We start from the raw sequence: 18,032 nt of genomic DNA on the forward strand, positions 1-18,032 counted from the left end.
AGTTTACAGAAGAAATATAGAGTTAGAGATCTCTACCTAGATGCACACTGACTAAAACAAAATGACTTCTTACTTTATGTTTACACAAAACAGTCTATTTTCTTTCAAACCAGAGGTGGAAACATTACAAACTATTAAGAGGGAGGGACTTTCCAATAAATGGAGATTGTCTTCCAAACCCCTTTTTCCTCACAGGAGGGTAATGAAGTGAGAAAGAGAAAAGATAGGAGAAAATAGAGGAGATGAAACTAAGAACTGCATGTTCAATTTTATTTTCCAGGTGAAGTAGTTCTCAAACTTTAGTGCACCAGAACCTCTGGAAGGTTTGTTAAAATGCAGAAAGCTGGACCCCACCCTGAGTTTCTGACTCAGTAGGTCTTGGCTGGGACCCACATATTTGCATTTCTAACAAGTCTCAGGTGATGCCGATGCTGCTGGTCCAGGGACCTCACTATGAGAAGCACTGTGCTGTAAGACAATAGTTCCCACCAGAGTTAGCACCAAGCCAGGCATGGAGCTCCACCAAAATCCATGCCATCTCAGGCTCATGCACATGGGTTTCACTGACCTTAGAGAGCCCAGAGGTGTAATTAACGATTCTACCTTTGGTCTGTTCCAAAGACTCAATTCAATTAAACTAATAGATGATGAAAGCCTATTTTGCATGATCCACATGAATAAGGCACAGTCCCTTCTCAAACTATTTACAATGCCTTCCACACCCATTCTGACAACCACAGCCAATTAAAACCAGAATGACTGTGGATTTGCAACATGCTTTCCCTGATGCTGGGGCAAGAGTTTGCAGGTCGGCCCCATCACCCTTCCTGGGACATTTCAACCCAGCTGCTTGGCATGGATGCACTTTCACAACATTACTCCCACTGTCTTTCCCATGCTGGGGTTTTTGCAATGGACAATAGAACATTTCTGAAGCCTTGAGTAAAAGAAAAACTTAACCACCCGCCTCTCTTCCCCACCCTTTCCCACTCCTTGACTTCATCAGAGAGTTTACATCAAGAGCAAGAGCGTATCAAGACTTTGAAGAAAGGACAACTGTGGCTTTCAAAAATGATGTGTTTGCCAATTATTCTGCACAGCCTTGGCCAAGTTGTAAATTTTCTGAGTTTTTGTGTACTTATATGCAAAGTGAAGATCATCATGCCTGTTTTGCATGGATGTGGATTAGCAAAATGTATGTAGTTAGATATCTCAATATCCATCTTTCTTCTGTAAACTTCCTAAGGTACCATCACCTGGCACAGAGTAGACATTTATTAAATAACAGCAACACTTGTGAGTAATACAGGTGAAAGAACACGAGTTTTATGGTCCTTGGTCTGAGGCTCAGCCCTATTCATTACCAGCAAATTACTGTATGTCTCTAAGTGTCAGTTTCCTCATTTGTAACATGAAAGTGATAACACCTTCCCCAAACACACACATACACACATAAACACACTCAAGTTTGTGATACCAGTGGCTACAGAGGATTAAATGAGTTAATTTATGCAAAGTACTTAGGACAGCATAGTTCACATCTTAAATGCTATTTGTTAGCTATTTTTATTATACATTATTTTCACATAATAGATATTTAACAAATGTTAGTTCTTCATGTCCCCACTTCCATAACCATATAATTTTAATTCAACTTACACTACATGTAATATCTCCATAACTAGTTTGAATCAAATTTATCTTCTTGCTGTGAACACACACCAGCCTTCGGACCCCTGAGAGGGATCCTGGAGGCCTGTAGCTTGCTCTAAGGGCTTCCTCTGTAGCTCCTTAGGGATTCAGAAGCACTGACAAATATACAGGAGGTTATTTGCTTAAAATCCACTTTTAAAAACCTACAGAGAGGAATAAGCTTTCGACTTTCCCATTTTTTCTTTGGCTGACACTCGTCTTGTTCTGAGCCATCAAGTTGGCTCTGACTCCTGGTGACTCTGTGAATGAGTGATGTCCCACAATGTCCTGTCCTCGACAACCCTCCTCAACTTCCGTAGACTCGTGCTATGGCTTCCTTTTGGAGTCAACCCATCTCCCATTTGTCTTCCTCTTTTCCTGCTGCTTTCTATTTTTCCCAGCATTATTGTCTTTCCCAAGAACCCTGCCTCCTCACGATGTGCTCAAAGTAGGACAGCCTTGGTTCTATCATTTTTGCCTCCAACGGTCGTTCAGGCTTAATTTGCTCTAGGACCCACTTGTTCGTCTTTCTGGCAGCCCAGGGTATGCGTAGAGCTCTCCTCCGACACCATATTTCAAATGAATCCATCTGTTTCGAGGCAGCCTTCTTCACTGTCCAGCTAATGCTCTACAGCATGGAAAACCTTGCCCTGATCGCTGAAGCCACTTAAAATCAACCTTTTTACACCAAAAGGGAGAGCAAGTATAGTTCACTGGGCTCTTAACCCTAATTACCTTTTCTGCAGATCCCTTCAAATTAAACCAGAGCCACTCTGATTCTCTCAGGACATGCATCCACAAAACCCTGAAGCCAGCCAGCCCTCACTGTTCTGACAGTACAGCGTGCTCGCCTCCCCTTCTGACAGGAATCCAACAGGTTTGACTGAGCACCATTACAAAGTCAGAGCAGACTAGAAGAACTAAGAGGGGCGAAGTAATACTAACTCAAATCCCGTCTGAGAGAAAGGCCTGGAAATGTTAGAAGCTGGTAGGCTCTGGGAAGAAAGCTGCTGGTTTGGGCTGAGAGCTGCCTGGAGGCTGAAGTCAGTCTTGGCCTGGACTTTGAAGGACTTTTGCAGCTGGACGGGAGCTTGGTGATATCTATTTCATTTCTTGCTCATTTTACAGATGAGAAAGTAAGGCCAGAAGTTAAGTCATGGCCCAAAGTAATGCATCTAGCTACTGGGGAAAAAAAAAGAAAATTATCAAGATTTAAAAACTCAAATCCCCAAGAGAGCACCCAATGCTTTCTCCATAAAGCATGCCACGTTTGAATAAAGTAAAATCCTCAGAAGGGCCTTCCAGGCAGGAGGCCGGGCGTGAAGTGCTAGTAAACATCTCCTGTGGGCCTGGCAGTCAGGGAGGCAGGGCTGGACTGAGGAGAGTGAAATGCATCACTAGGGTGGAGCCACACCACGTCCAACAGCCCAATTTCATCCTGAGGAAACTCCAAGTAATGTTAGCATGAAATTAAAGCCTTACGATTTTTCAAGAAAGACAGCTTTTAAAGCTTGGTGATTCACCACGTAACTATATTTTCTTTAAATCTTGAAAAACATGCTGTTGAGTGAACTGAATTGACCCGATTAAACTGCTAAGTATACTCATAGCCAGTCAGCCGTAGTTTAACAGTTTAATATGATATGATTTAATGAATTCAAAATCTAAGCTTTGTAGCTTGAAATTTCCCTTCTGCCCACTGAACTCTGAGCAAAATTTCTACAAGAATTCAGAGACTGGCCCTTATATTGTAAGGCCCTGAAATCAAAGGTAGAATTCTAGGAGGTTCAAATTGTTCTGTCCCTAAGCTCAGATCCCAACCCTCAAATGCGTGGCATTGTGAATGTCCTATAAAGTATGGGAGCCCCCAGTGATGTGTAATGGAATTCTTAATGTCATCAGGGAACAAGGAGCAATTTTTCTTTTATGAGCAACGAGCAAGGGTTACAGAGCCCTAAGTGAGCAGCACTAAGTGCACCAGCTGCTGTCAATCAATATTTTGACCATTAATAGTCATTTAAGCTTTTAGTCCAATTTAAACAAATATCACCATAGCTTCTATTTTAAGCCAGATGGATTCTAGTCCTTCAATTTTGAAATAGTGAGACCCATAGAATGTCATGAGACAGAATTACCCATTCCCGCTCCTGGTGAAGTGAAACTATTCTGATAATGCTGCCTCTAATTTTTAAAAGCATCCTAGGACCCTCAACACCAAGAGAAAAGCTATTTTTCACCTAGTGGATTATTTGTATTTGGTGTATCAGATTTCTAGCCAACGAACACTGAGTCAAACCAAACACCACACATGATTTCTCTTGGCCTCTACAACCCTTCATATGATATTTTAAGGTTAACAACCAGGAAACTGTACCTAACAATAACCATAAAAGAGCAGTTACATGTTCTTTTTTTTTTATGCTTTATCTCCCCAAATCCCCCCTGGTACATAGCTGTATATCTTAGTTGCAGGTCCTTCTAGTTGTGGGATGTGGGACGCCACCTCAACGTGGCCTGACGAGCGGTGCCATGTCGGTGCCCAGGATCTGAACCAGCAAAACGCTGGGCTGCTGCAGCAGAGTGTGCGAACTTAACCAATCAGCCACAGGGCGGGCCCCAGTTATGTGTTCTGTTTGATGACTTTTCCCCTCATTTTTCTTTAATTACTTATTCCCTAAGTCCCTGCTCCCTAAATTTTTTTAATTGGATTCCCTGGTATAATGATAAAATGCATCAGCATCTATTGTGTCTTCTAAAGGACATTTGACACACGTCAATGGGATACCAGCAGAAAGGCAGATGGCAGAGTGGCCTGAGGTATAACAGGAAATTCGGTGCTTGAGAAAAATATTTATGGTTCTTGATACAGAGGAAAATGACACGTTGTACGAACAGTTGATGAGAGCAAGAGCAGTAGTCAATCCAGTAGGAGATCTGTCAGACAAATTCATTGGTAAGCACTGGGTGCAGGACCATGAAACCCTAGAAAATGCTTTATTATATTTGTCTGTAGGATGGAGATGTCTGAGGTACAGTTTGTTCTCAAATGTTCATCTCCTTTAAAAAAGGAAACTTTTAAAAGTTTTAGTTTTAAACATGGTTTTGTTTCTTTTCTTCCCATTGATTATCACCATGACCCTGGCAGGGCTCTGGCAGAAACCATGCGTTCCATCCTCTGAAGACAAAGGGGTTTATCTAGTCTTACTCTGAAATTTCACTCTTTCGGACTTCCTGGAAAATAAATCTGTCTGACTAATCCTGAAAACATAAACAATATGAGGATGCATCTGGATGTCATGGACACCTCCTCTCCACAGGACAATCATTGAAAGAATTTACTTATTTTAAAACCTCTTCAACCTCTCTTAGTAGAGATAGAGGTTGAATCTCAGCTCAGCAGCTAACTACATGACCTACATCTGTCTCTCTGTTTTGTCACCTGCGAAATGAGGATGTTGGACTTATGACCTCCAAAGCTCTTTCATAATCTATGAATTCCAAATTCATTTATAACTGGACAGTTAATTCACTTGGCATCTCCTTTTCCCTTATCATTTGAAAGTGTTTATTAGAATGTGCCATCTTGTTCTTCTGTTGTAGTTTCAGACTATTTTATCATCCGACTGACAGAAAGTCCCTAATAAACATTTCAGATAAAACAGTTAGATCACCTCTGAAGAAGAAATACAAGAAGTCACTAAGGCCGTCCACATGGACTGTTTTCAGAGACTCTCAGTGACAGAGCTTTTAGGATGAACATGAACCTCATCAGGCATGTGGATGAGTCAAAGCACGTGGAACCTGCCCTAAGTCGCTATTCAATTTTGGAGAATTTACTCCACTTCTTTGAGATTCAGTTTCTTCCCCTGTACAATGAGAGGGCTGAAGAAGATAACCTCTAAGATCTCCTTAAATTTGAATAATTATAATCCTATGTCAACAGAAAAGTTAAACAACACTAAAATAAAAGTTTTTCATTGATTTATATACTTCAAGATGACTCGAAGATACTAAAAATTCTAGTAACGGAATAGTTATACATATATATGCATTTCTTCATAATTTTTATAATCTTTCTGCATTTCACTATTTCAGAACTTGCTTTTAATAACTTTTACGTAAAAAATTCATGAAAGAGAAATCAGACAGCTCAACATAATCCCATCTATAAACTTTAAGCCTAAACTGCCTTTAGAATAGCAATTTAGAGAAATGCTATCTCAACACTTGTACAAGGCACTAATATTTTATGACTTCACCCAGAACTTAAAAGTTTCATAAAGTTATTGAAGATTAAAGGTAATCTGGAATTTTTCAGGTTCAAAAGTTAAAAATACATTTATGTGTTGTGAGTATAAAGTATATTTTAATTTTAAAAGGTCACCAAAATTTAATCAACAATATCTTTATCATAGATAACATATCATAGATAAGATAACATATGGTATCACAGATAAGCTGAAATTGGCCAATGAGTCATAGTTCAACCAAATTCAGGGTTGTGAAGAAATCTTTCCCTTTAAAAAAGTTCATAATTTTTAAATGTGTGTTGTTTAGCTAAACCATATGTAGCCCTTTAATTTAATGCCAAGAATTACACTGTTTCTGGCTTCTCAGATTACGTTCCATATCCTCATTGATTATTTATTAACCCAGTCAAGAGAAAGTTCCTGGTCCACTGATAATGGGGAAGGGTAAATGACTGGAGCCTAGGGTTTCACATCTGACAGCATCACTTCCTTTCTGTTTAACTGTTTCTCTTCAATCTGATTGTGAGTTTTTTCACCTCAAATGAGAGTGCTGTCATGTGCTTTAAGATCCTCAATACAAAGGAACTTAACTCTGCTCTAAGTGAGTCAGCACATCAGTCTTCCCAAAGAAATTACACTGCTTCACCTGAAACTTCTGCCTCCCAGCTCAAGTATCTCACAGTGGGATCCAGTTAAGGCAAAGGATTTCTTATGGTCTCAAATCATGACCGTACGTTGTTAACATCAGGACATGATACGGTTAGTACATAAAATGTGCGTTGATCCTGCTCCCAGAACCTCAGGGACGTACAAGGCTTCAGGACTCCCCAAATGAGGGAAGCGAAATATAACTACATCCTTTGCTATGAATTATAGCAATGCCTCACCTGTTTCTGTTGTGTTCAAAGTTTCTATCCCTTAATAGCTGAGATAAGAGTGGTAAAGTGAACTATTTCATCAATAAGATCAGTTTTAAAACTACTGGTGTCTTGCATTTTACTTTAAAAGATGAGAGTACAGACTAGATATTCTCTGTCACATTTTATTAAACCTTCTGAAAGGGAGGGCGTGGTAAATTGCACAGCAAGAGCAATACTTCAGGAGTTGAACATGTTAAACAATTGCTTTTCCACAGCGTGGGCTCCTTTCCCCCCAAAAAAGATATGTGACAAATAATAGTAATAACGGCAATAATATAAGTCAGAAAGTCTGAAATCAGGCTAAGAAATGAAAAGGACTACATAAAGAAACTCTTGTATATTAGAAGAAAAAATATAATTATTTCATATAATTAAAATGGATTTGGACACAATTATTCCAACAGCAGGGGTGGGGTACATTTCTGCACGTTTTCTTCCTGAAACTAGTTGATGTAAGCAGATTTGCTGCATACATTTTTAAGTGATGTTATTTCTGGAACTTTATAATGCTCCCCAGTCCCTCTTGTGAAAGAAGGCTGCTCTTTGTGCGTGCAGAGCCATCACTTCCCAGCCTCTACCACTACAGAAACAAACAGCTACCCAGCTTTCACTCCCCACATGACAATGGACCGGCATCTGTCAACAGACTTGCATTCTGCGCCGCGTGAGAACATGACTGTGACATTAACTCTTGTGACAAGGCAAATTTCGGCAGCTCATCTGCAAAGAGATGAGCCTTCATTATGCTGCAGCACCTTTCATCGAGCTAATGACATTTCAATCAGCACGTTTTCTCCAGTTTCGGTACTTTGCCATCTGAGCACAAGTCTCTAATTACGCCCAAGCAACAAGTTTCACATCAATCCTACAATTTCTGCACTCACCGTACACCATCGCTCCTCCAGTTTCATGCAAGAAGCGAAATCGATGATTTTTAAATAACCAGATTGTCAAAATGGTAAGGATGAGCAAAAAATTGAAGACAAGCAGCTCCACCGCTCCCTGATGTTGAAACTGATACTCATCCTTCTCAGACATGAACCTTCGCTGTCTCTCCATTCTCCAGTCTTCCTGGGATTCCTTAGACAAAAACTTAGATAAGGGCTATTTTATGAAGGTTTGCCTAAGACAGTCTGTCAGCCTGAGGATTTCAGAATAAACACTGCCACTTAAGTTGCTACTTCACCAGCATTCTGCTTTGGCTTAGTATTCAGATGGCTTCTAGTTACAACTTCCTGTTTCTCTCTTAAAGCAGCCTCGTCTCTTTTCAAACTCCCGAGTGTGGTTTCATCATCGACCCTTACTGTCTTAAATGATTGATTCCACGAAATCGTCTTTCATATTGGACAAACCTGCAAGCAATCATTCTGAGATTTTGAGTTATGATCTTACCGTTTCAAACAAGTCTCCTTAAGCTGCATAACCAGTGAATTGCAGATGAATAATAAAACAGATCACCTTACAACAGCAACATTTTCTAAGTTTAAAAAGCCAATTTGCAAATCATACATAACCTTACTCACATGTGAGATTTTTCCTCTCCAGCCGAAGCCTACCAATGTGATGGGGATTGATAGCTCTGGTTTGACCTAAAATGATTTCACAGGGAGTTTTTTTAAGTTGAAAAGCCAAAAAGAATTTCGAATATGACTCTCTCTGTTTGGCTTTACACAATTGGTAGTCACAAGAGAAGCATTTAAATTCTGAGTCAATTGTTTTTCTTTTAACAAGAATAAATGAAAGCAAAAGACAAAAAGAAAATTCTGTCTCCATCTCTACAGCTGCGCTGTTTGGATATGTTGTGTCAAAAAAGAAAAGAAACTAAACACCTATCTTTGAAGGACGAAACCATGCAGCCATCCTCAGTGATGCTCCAGACATGGTTTTCTCTTTGTAGAGCTTCTGGCCCAGACATTCTCGACCCACAGAAATCTGCCACAGATCACGAACTTCCTCTGTCCTGTGGCAAGACACTGTGGCTCACCTAGGAATAGGCTGCCACCAGTAATGAAGTCTCTGGAATCACAAGGCCGGGACCTGAACAGGGCTTGGACCATGACAGTGACGATTCTTCAGATCTTCTTCCATTGGGCAGGTGGGTTCTATTTGAATTCATATTTTTATGCTTTTTGAAAAAGTTCAAGGTAATACTGCCATGCTGCTTTCTTAGCAATCGTTACTATTTGTGTGCCTTATCGGCCCTGTAGGGCAATTAGATACGCTCCAGGGTTAAGTAAGGTTTCTCATCATTTCAGGATATTATTATAACTCAGGACTATTAATCCTCTAGTATCCTCATACTTGACAGAATTAGAATTCAATTTATACAGTGGAAGTGATTCATTGAGCAGGATGAGTCCGAGGATACCCTGAAAGATCTGGTCACCACAAGCTAGAGGTCAAACCTGTAATGTATTGGGAGCTAACTAGCTCCTCACTGACAGTTTCCCCCACAGAGAAAGTCTATCCACCACATAATGTGAAACTGCTGCTTCAGCTCCTTTGCCTTCTGCAGCTTCGCAGCTCACTTCCTCTCGGAGTGTAGCTCAGCAGGGGGTATTTCTGCGACCCTAGACGTTCTTTAACATACTGCCCTTTCTGGCAGGCGTCTCTGTGATGACTAATATTCACACTGTTTTGAAATCTGTCAGCTAATGCTTCAAGCATTTCATGAAACTTTGCTAGCAGGTTCTACCTGCATAATTTTGCAACCCCACAGGTTTAGTCTTGAGTTGTTAGATTCACAAGATAACGCAAATTCAAAATCCGGCAACTTCCTATTTTTTTTTCTTTTCGGTCATCATTTAACTACTTTGGTTTCCTTTTAATAATGCTGATTATTCCACTTGGGCAGACCAAAGTTTCTTTGGCTGTCTAATGATGACGTCCAATTTTACTCTCTTACCCAAGGAAGCAACTCAGCGAGAGGGTTAAAGGCCCTCAGAAAGTTTTGATTGGCTAAGATGTTGTTTTCAAAAGTCCCAAATTTGATGTCAACATACTCAAATAAGTATATTTCACATTAAAAAAACATACACAAGGCTTCTCTAGAGAAAACTGATGAGCCCTGGCATACTAGTCTTACCCGTGTGGCCACACTCTGTGAGGGCTGAGTGGTGGCCTGTTCGCCACAAGTCCCATTCGTCCCATTTCACTCATTCCGGCTCCCTGCATGGCCCCTGCTGTTAGTTGAATGTGCGGCCCCTGGTTTATTCCGGGAATGGGATCCATTCACCAACCCTTGTCCAATCTCGGTGCTGCTTAACATTAGAATGGAAAACTGAGAAGAAAAGGGGGTTCAGGAACCTTCTCCAATTCTTTCACTCAGAAAAGTATTTCAATTCCTTCTACTGTGTGTTTTCTTCTTAGGAGATCATTTATATTCTGCTGTACCAATAAAAGTAAGAAAATGAAATAGAAATACATATCAATGTGGTATCTACCACAGAGCAGAAAATATGCTAGGAAATTTAATTTAGTTTAACTTAACATTCACAAAATCCCTTCTACAGATGAGGGCTTTAACGCTCAGAGCTGTTTGGTGACATAGCCAAGGCTTCATAGCCAGAAGGAGTCAAATTCACGTGTGGGGTTTAATGGCCTGAAGATGACTTTTCAGCTAGGGTGATCAACTCATCTTAGCTTGTCGGAGACTTTCCTGGTTTTAGCACTGAAAGTCCTGTATCCCAGGAAACTCCTTAGTCACAGGCAAACCAGAACAGTCAGTCACCCTAAAAGCTAAGGTTCCCCAAATTCACAAATCCTGTACCATCAATAATAACTGCTTTCTGAGATTCCTGAGGGAGACATTCACACAAAGAAGAATATCAATTAAAAATTAAGGTACTGTTTCATTAGATGGCGACCATAACCCTTCGTGCCATGTTCTCTGATGAAGGTAGGATGGAACCCAAAACTTAGGCAAAAGGCCCAAAGAAGAATTCTTGATTGTCCCTTAATCCCAGTCTGAACACCTACTGGGTACAAGATGCAACATGCAGGCGAGTGGAAGTAAAGAGAAAAACAGGATGGCCCAGTCTATTGTGGTGAGAATGCCCTGCCTCAACCTGCTCATCCAGCCCTGTGGAGGGAAAGACTCACAGATAGAGGCCTCCCAGGCCGGGTAAGCTTTCCTAGATTAGTAATCTCACCCCAACTGGTGAATGTGACCAGTTAGAACCCACAGACTGCATTCCAGAATCTGACCAACCGTTTGAGAGTTCTACGTTCTTGGAGAGGACAGTGGAGACGGTGGGCTCAGAGGATCGAGAAGGGACACTTTCCCACCGTGAGGAGAGATGCTGAGGGTTCCCCTTCTCCACTCCCTTGAGCCCAGTCTTGCTTCTCTCTCAACCATTGGGCTTAACAGAAAATACTTAAGTAAACTCAGGCCCTGGGCTAAGGGAAAATCCCATTGCCTCCTTCCCTTTGCCTCTCCCCTGATATTTATCCTTCCCTGAGACCAGTGAGGTGGGAATTTCATATTTTGCCCCCCAAAGCTTCTGAAATGGACCAGGACAGAACTGTGATTAAGTTTACTTGAAGGCCACACAGTGCACTAAGCCAAAAATTGCCCCCCTATTCTATTTGCAAACTTGCCATAAATCCATCTGTTAAAGTAGTTAAATGCAGTGACCGTTAGACTGGGGGCTCGGATGCCTTGGTAGCCTATGCAAGCAAACCAAACCCAACTGCACTCAAAACCAAGACAATGCAACTGAAGAACAATCAGTCACAAACAGCCAATCAGGCTTTCCCAAATGAGGCAGCCGCTTCAGCTACAGCCAATCAAATAATTTCCTTGCTTCACATCCATGTCTTTCCTATGAAATCTTCTCTCCTAGCTGCTGGCAGCTGAGCGCTCCTAAGCAGTTTCGGTTTGGCACTGTCCCATTTGAATATGTGTGTTCAAATAAACTCTTAGCAATTTTAATGTGCCTCAGTTTATCTTTCAACACATCTTAGCTTCCCCTACCAAAAAATGACACGTTAGCACAAAAAATGCACCTAAGTTGAACAGTATGAACCTCTCCCACTAGCGGATCCCCACAGAGAAATGAGAGTTCAAAAATTTCACAGGAAAGTTAAATTTCATAATGAACACTTAAACAACATTAAATCTCAAACAAATTCACTGTCCAGTACCTGGTTTTTCTTCTTCAGCTTCTGCAGAGTCTGGGTCTCTGGACTCAGGGCCATGAACCCAGAGCATAACCCCCAAGTCCATGTTCTTTCCACTGCTCTTCTTTATGGTGGCAAGGTGAAATAAAGGTCACTGCAAACTAGTGAAAATGAGAGGATTTGTGTAATTTTATTAAACCTCTCATGTACAGAAACACATGTGGCATGAATGACGACCTCTTCCTTCTTCTACCCCACGGGCTGTGTTCCAGCCATGCTCCAAGGAGGGAAAACTGGGGTACAGACCTCACTGCTTTCCCAGGTGAGGTCTCCTCTCTGGATTTTTGGTCATTGATGCCCAAAAGTACAGAAGGTCCCCCATCCAGCGATGACCAGAGAGGAGGGGAATCCCCTTCCACTTGCACCGGCTGCTGCTTGCTGGTCTTGCCCCAGCAAACATAGCCTGGATCCCACCTTTCATTTAGCCATTTCTTCACTGAAGAGTCCCAGAGCTGTACAGAGCTGGAGGGAGGCAGGCTGGCATTGTGCTTGGGATCTAGCCATGTCATCCCTATGCCCCCAAAGGGCAATGGCCTCACAGCCAAAGCCACAGAGTGAGAAGAATCCCAAATGGATATTCCTTGATTCCTAACCCAGCCTCTTCTCTCTCTTTTGTCCCCAGCCTTCCATCCACAGCACCTCACTCCTTTTCTTTTGTAGGGGCATCTCTTCAAGAAATTATAGATATTATGTGTTGGGGCTGGCCACGTGGCCAAGTGGTTAAACTTCCACGTACTCAGCTTGGCAGCCTGGATTCACGGGTTCAGATCCTGGGCACAGACCTACTTAACTGGTCAGCCATGCTATGGAGGCATCCCACATACAAATTAGAGGAAGACTGGCAGATGTTAGCTCAAGGATAATCTTCCTCAAGGGAAAAAAGAGGAGGATTGGAAATGGATGTTAGTTCAAGGCGTATCTTCCTCAAGCAAAACAAGAGGAAGATTGGAAACAGATGTTAGCTCAGGGTAAATCTTCCTCACCAAAAGAATAATAATAATAAATCTTATATGTCAATTATATCTCAATAAAAAAAAATTTTTAAAAGACGCTTTAGTCATTGGTCCCCTCTTCCGTCTTGCCCATGTTGAAGGCTACATCGTAAGAAAAACATCACTTCTTGGCTTTTTATTTGGCTCAATTTCTGTGGGCTCTTCACAAGTCAGGGTAACTGCAGGCTGGACTCAGTGGCTGGAACATTCCCCTGACCCATATCCCAGGATGGAGGCTTCAGAGATGGAAAGATGTATGGGCTCCAGAGCCGAGGACAGGAGGACAAGATGGAGAACTGCCACTCAAGCTGCAGCTTGTTCTAACGCAAACTTCCTGCAACCAGAGACCTGAGGAAATTCATTGCTTTGATCTCTATTCAGTGTCCACATGATAAATTCACATTCTTCTTAGCATATAGCTCCTACTCTATGTCTTACAGACTAATAACTCTGACAGACTTTGCCCTATCACTTCTCTGCTAAATTATAAAATTTTTATATGAACTGCCAAAAGAAAAGTGCCACACCCCTCACCTCTCCCTAATCTCTACATTTTTGTCCAGTGAGAGAAAGGAACACAGGAGCAGAGAAGGCAGAGTTCTTGACAAGGTGAAGTTGTATATGCTTGGAAATATTTTTCTGAAATGATGTTTGTGAATGCCAAGTAGATTTTGACAGAAATGCCTCTTAGTCCATCCTAAATGTATTCAAAATCCAGCCTTGGAGGTAGCCTTTGTTGGAGGGTGTCTTGATGTGAGTTCCCTCAAAAGCAGAGCCTGAGACAAGGACTCAGATGCAGATGGCTTACTTAGGAGATGATACCAGAAATCACAAGTGAGAAAGTTTGCACAAAGACTAGGAAATACTATTTTGCAGAAACGAAATTTTAAGCTTTGTTGTAGCCTAATGCATTCTCCATTTCACCCATATCTCTATAGGTCTGTGCATTTTGAAACTTGAATAACTTAATTTATAGATATGCTCAAAACATTTCTTAAGCAGCACCTAAGGTGAATTTTATTTATGCTTAAGGCAACTAAATTACATAATAAATTGCATGACGAACAATGTGGGTCTCTTAGATAAGAAGGCAAATTGTGCCCTATGTGCCAGCAGAGTTAAAGCCCCGTATGCCCCGTGGAGAGGAAATTCAATTTGCTTTGAAATGTCATTTTCTGATGTTATGTCATATCTAAAGTTTAAGTTTTAAATCAAAAGTTTATAAATACCCTGAGACTCTTTGAAACTACGTAGCTTGGTGTATGCACATACAAACGCACACTACACACCCCCCCAAGGTCTTCCTCCAAATCAATATTAAATCAATCATAGGTGGTTACCTAGTCATCTTAATCGAGTCTAGCAGGTTTTAAGGGATGTCATAGAACAATGTGATTTTATTTCTGTAAAAACGGCCTGAATTACTGCAGAAAAAAACAGAAAATTCACAGAGCAAGACAGAGCTTACAACCGCAATTTTGTTGTCGTTAAATCATATGTAGATCCAAGAATATTTCTTTGTTACCTAGGGTAAGGATGGATACACAAATAACAACAATTATATTATTCAGTTAGAAGATCCAAGCATCTGAATAATCCATTCTCACTTCTAATCTCTAGCTGAATGTTTGGGTCCCCCAAAATTCATATGTTGAAACCTAATGCCCAATGTGATGATATTTGGAAATGGGGCCTTTGGAAGGTGATCAGGTCATGAGTGCTCTGCCCTCATGAATGGATTAGTGCCCTTATAAAAGAGACCAGAGGGCTCACTCGCCCCTTCCACCATGTGAGGACACAACTGGAAGATGGCTGTGCATTAACCAGGAAGTGGGTCCTCACCAGACAACAAATCTATAGGCATCTTGACTTTGGACTTCTCAGGGTCCAGAACTGTGAGAAACAAATGCTGTTGAAGCCGCCTGGTTTACGGTATTTTTGTTATAGCAGCCCAGATAGACTAAGGCACTATGTGAGGGAAAGAAGTGTTTTCCAAAATATTATCAGGACCTATAAATCTCCATTAAAGCTGTAACAGAGCACTTTGTGTTATAGCAGCTGTGGAAAGGCTCTTCCAGGTTCCCGGATTCCTCAACAAATTACTAAAAAGACAGATAATTATGAAAATCTCTTCACTCTTAGCATCCTTGCTAAAAGAATATTTTTCAGTACATTTGGACTTGAAAATTGAAGGACTGTAAACAATATACCGTTGTTAAATGTTAAATGAAGAATCTTTTTGTTAAATCAAAAATGTCTTCCTAACTCTACTCTGAACTTACTTTAACCTTGTCTGTTAAGGTATAATCATGAGAAATGTTGAATTAGGAAAAAGCAGAATCAATTGGTTGTCAGCAATTTAAGATTGAAATAGCACTGGACTCCACCAAAATCTACTCTTATAGCTAGATTTATCTCCACGTGAAGAATGGAATTGTTCTGTTAGAGATTCAGCAGCCTGACCTTACAGCTCGCCCCTTCCACCACCTTAACCAAAGGAGAACACACACACAACAAACAGCTCAACATAGTCACACCCACAATATAAGGCTTTTGGTGAACTATGTTTGAGAATGTCGCTTGGACCAGAGGCCTCCCACCTCACCCCAAATCTCCAAGGAGGCTGAGGAGAGCACACTCAGAGACAACCTGCTGGCATAAGACCTGATCTGCCGAGCAGAATCTACATCCATGCACTCAGCCTGTTTTAAGAAGGCAGGCCTCCTGTAGAGACACAGCAGGAAAAGAAAGAGAGAATGCTGGGGCTTCAACCACTGCTCAAACTTCAGGGTCACTTTGACTGCAGCGATGAAGAAAGAGAGAAAAGGTTTAACCTTCTCTGCTACTGAGTCCAGGAAACTCACATCTAGTAAGGCGTGGCCCAACCGATGTGATGCCTGGATCACCCACTCAACGTTCCTGTTCCAAGGGATCGAGAGTCAAGCAGAAGCTCCTCATGGCACTTCCAAAAGGTCAGAAGTACAGGTAGAGGGTTCCTCATGCATGGACCATTGTGGAAATGTGCGGATAAGAACAGAAGGGCTCCCTATTAACTCTCCCTAGGTATTCGTTCTTTAAACCTGTTGGACTTAACTGTCAATCCTGTGGTGGGCTGGGGGCGGGCTGACCTACTCCAGAGAGGAAACCAACACACGCCAGAGCAGCCCTGCTGCTGTTCAAGAGGATACTTCTTCTGTATCCTCCTGGGACCAGTGTGTTGAATGGTCTAACTGTTGCCCCCAGAAGCTGTGAGGAGGGATAAGAGCTCATTAAATTTGCCTTAACTCCACCCTACACGGAAGGATGAAAACTCACTCCTGTTCAACATTTTTTTGTAAGTTGTGCTGATCCAAATTGTGCAACCAGCTCAAAAAGAGTATATAAGCTCCATGTGTCAGCATAAAAATACTCAAAAAATACACAATAAAACATTTAAACACCTCAAATTTGAATACTAATTATTTGATTATTAAATGATGAGAGAGAGCACTAAAGTTCTAAATCAAATTTCTTTTCCCCTTGTAAACTAAGATCAAATTTTTTTGTCTCTACTTTCTGATTTTGTTGGCTTGGTCTCATTCTGACGGGGCCAGATTTCCTTCAGCTGCTGCGACATTTGGGGCCATCTATGAAGCACTCGACACTTAGAGCATGTTCAGCAGCCATAAAGTTGAATTAACCCAAGCACAAATTCCTCATGCGTTCTGCTGTGATGAACAGGACATAAAAATCGCAGCACAACACTTCCTCCAACCAAGTTTAGAAAACAGAAGCAGGCAATTCCTGTCCCACTAGAACATTGTTCTCAAGCAAAATGATCTGTCCCTAGCTTTGTAAAAGCACAATCCAGGTCCATACTTTTGTTATCATGCATGGAACATTGATGAGAGTTTCATCTTAGGCACGTGAAGAAAATGCAGTTACCGGTAAGATATTTTGATTTCAGGTTGACCAATACAAACGTCAGTCTGGACATGTGGTCCAGAGGCCATTACCAGTGAATCTAAACCCACAAGGGAGAAACTGCTCATTCTTTGTCACACCACATTTCCTGCACCAATGGGGAAATTCACTTGGATATACTGTCTCGCCATTAGAGAGTGGCATTTAAAATCCTGTCTTTTCTAAAACTTTGAAATGCTTGGTGGTGACACCTCTGCTCCAGTCCTCCAGTTTTACCCAAGGCTTCATGGGTCCCCTCTGTGTCTGTTCCGTATGTTGAAAACCTCTTACTTATTTACTAATGAAATGACAAACATCTGAACATTTAACATACTCCACCATAAAGTCATGTGAGGGAAGAGTTAAAACAAGAATGGTGATAATTTTGTGGTTTGTTAGGGGTGCAAGATGGAAATATTGTGTTAGTCTCTACTTTTGTGTGCATTGCAAATTTCCACAGTAAAATGTTCTCAACTGTATTTTTATTTCCCTCTTGATTGCTGCATTTGTAGGACCAGTTCCTCCCAAGCTTGCATTCTGCCCAGTGATGCATCCTTTATTTTCATTGATGCCCAGTTGTGACCTGCGTATTCTGTCATCTCAACCCCTCTCCCTTCTCTGTTTCTCCATCCCCAATAAAAATCCCAGACTGTTTTAGTCCTGGGGCTGCAGCTTTGGAGCTGGTATTCTGTTAATCTAGGAACCTTGTCTTATAGATGCAGTCCCCTCTTATCACCATGGTGGCATCATTTGGAGAATTAACCTCGGCAAATCCCTAACTGAAGCCTGTAGATATTTACAAGCAAGAATCCTTATGCCCTTTTTCATGTGCTTTTCTCCCAAACCTTGCCTTTCCCTGGCTTTTGGACGTTCCAGGCTTTGGATACCTTTTCCCTACATCATCGGTGGTAGAACTATTCCTTCGACTCCATCTTCTCCTGCAGCAGTTTGATATTCCCCTAATTCCCCTAATGTTCCATCCCCTTCTGTTCTTCCAAAAATTCTGCAGGCTCAGCAGAGCTTTGTTTTTTTCCTCCTTGGTACACTGAGTGCAG

General features: G+C 41.4%; 1 protein-coding gene across 5 annotated transcripts in view; it reads right to left on the reverse strand.

The window, feature by feature from the left end:
* SLC9A9 (solute carrier family 9 member A9) overlaps nt 1-8,145 on the reverse strand; it is a 511,594-nt gene extending 503,449 nt beyond the window's left edge. For 4 of the 5 annotated variants that reach the window (XR_011527598.1, XR_011527597.1, XM_008507627.2 and 1 more), the window contains exon 1: nt 7,747-8,145. Coding sequence is in view for 3 of the 5 variants with exons in the window: in XM_008507627.2 (XP_008505849.1) it covers nt 7,747-7,921 (175 nt within the window). In the remaining 2 variants the exon portion in view is untranslated. The remainder of the gene's footprint in view (nt 1-7,746) is intronic. The other variant, XM_070577585.1, reaches the window with a different exon arrangement.
* Nucleotides 8,146-18,032: the final 9,887 nt, after the last annotated feature.

Source organism: Equus przewalskii, chromosome 15, assembly GCF_037783145.1.
Source record: "Equus przewalskii isolate Varuska chromosome 15, EquPr2, whole genome shotgun sequence".
NCBI lineage: Eukaryota > Metazoa > Chordata > Mammalia > Perissodactyla > Equidae > Equus > Equus przewalskii.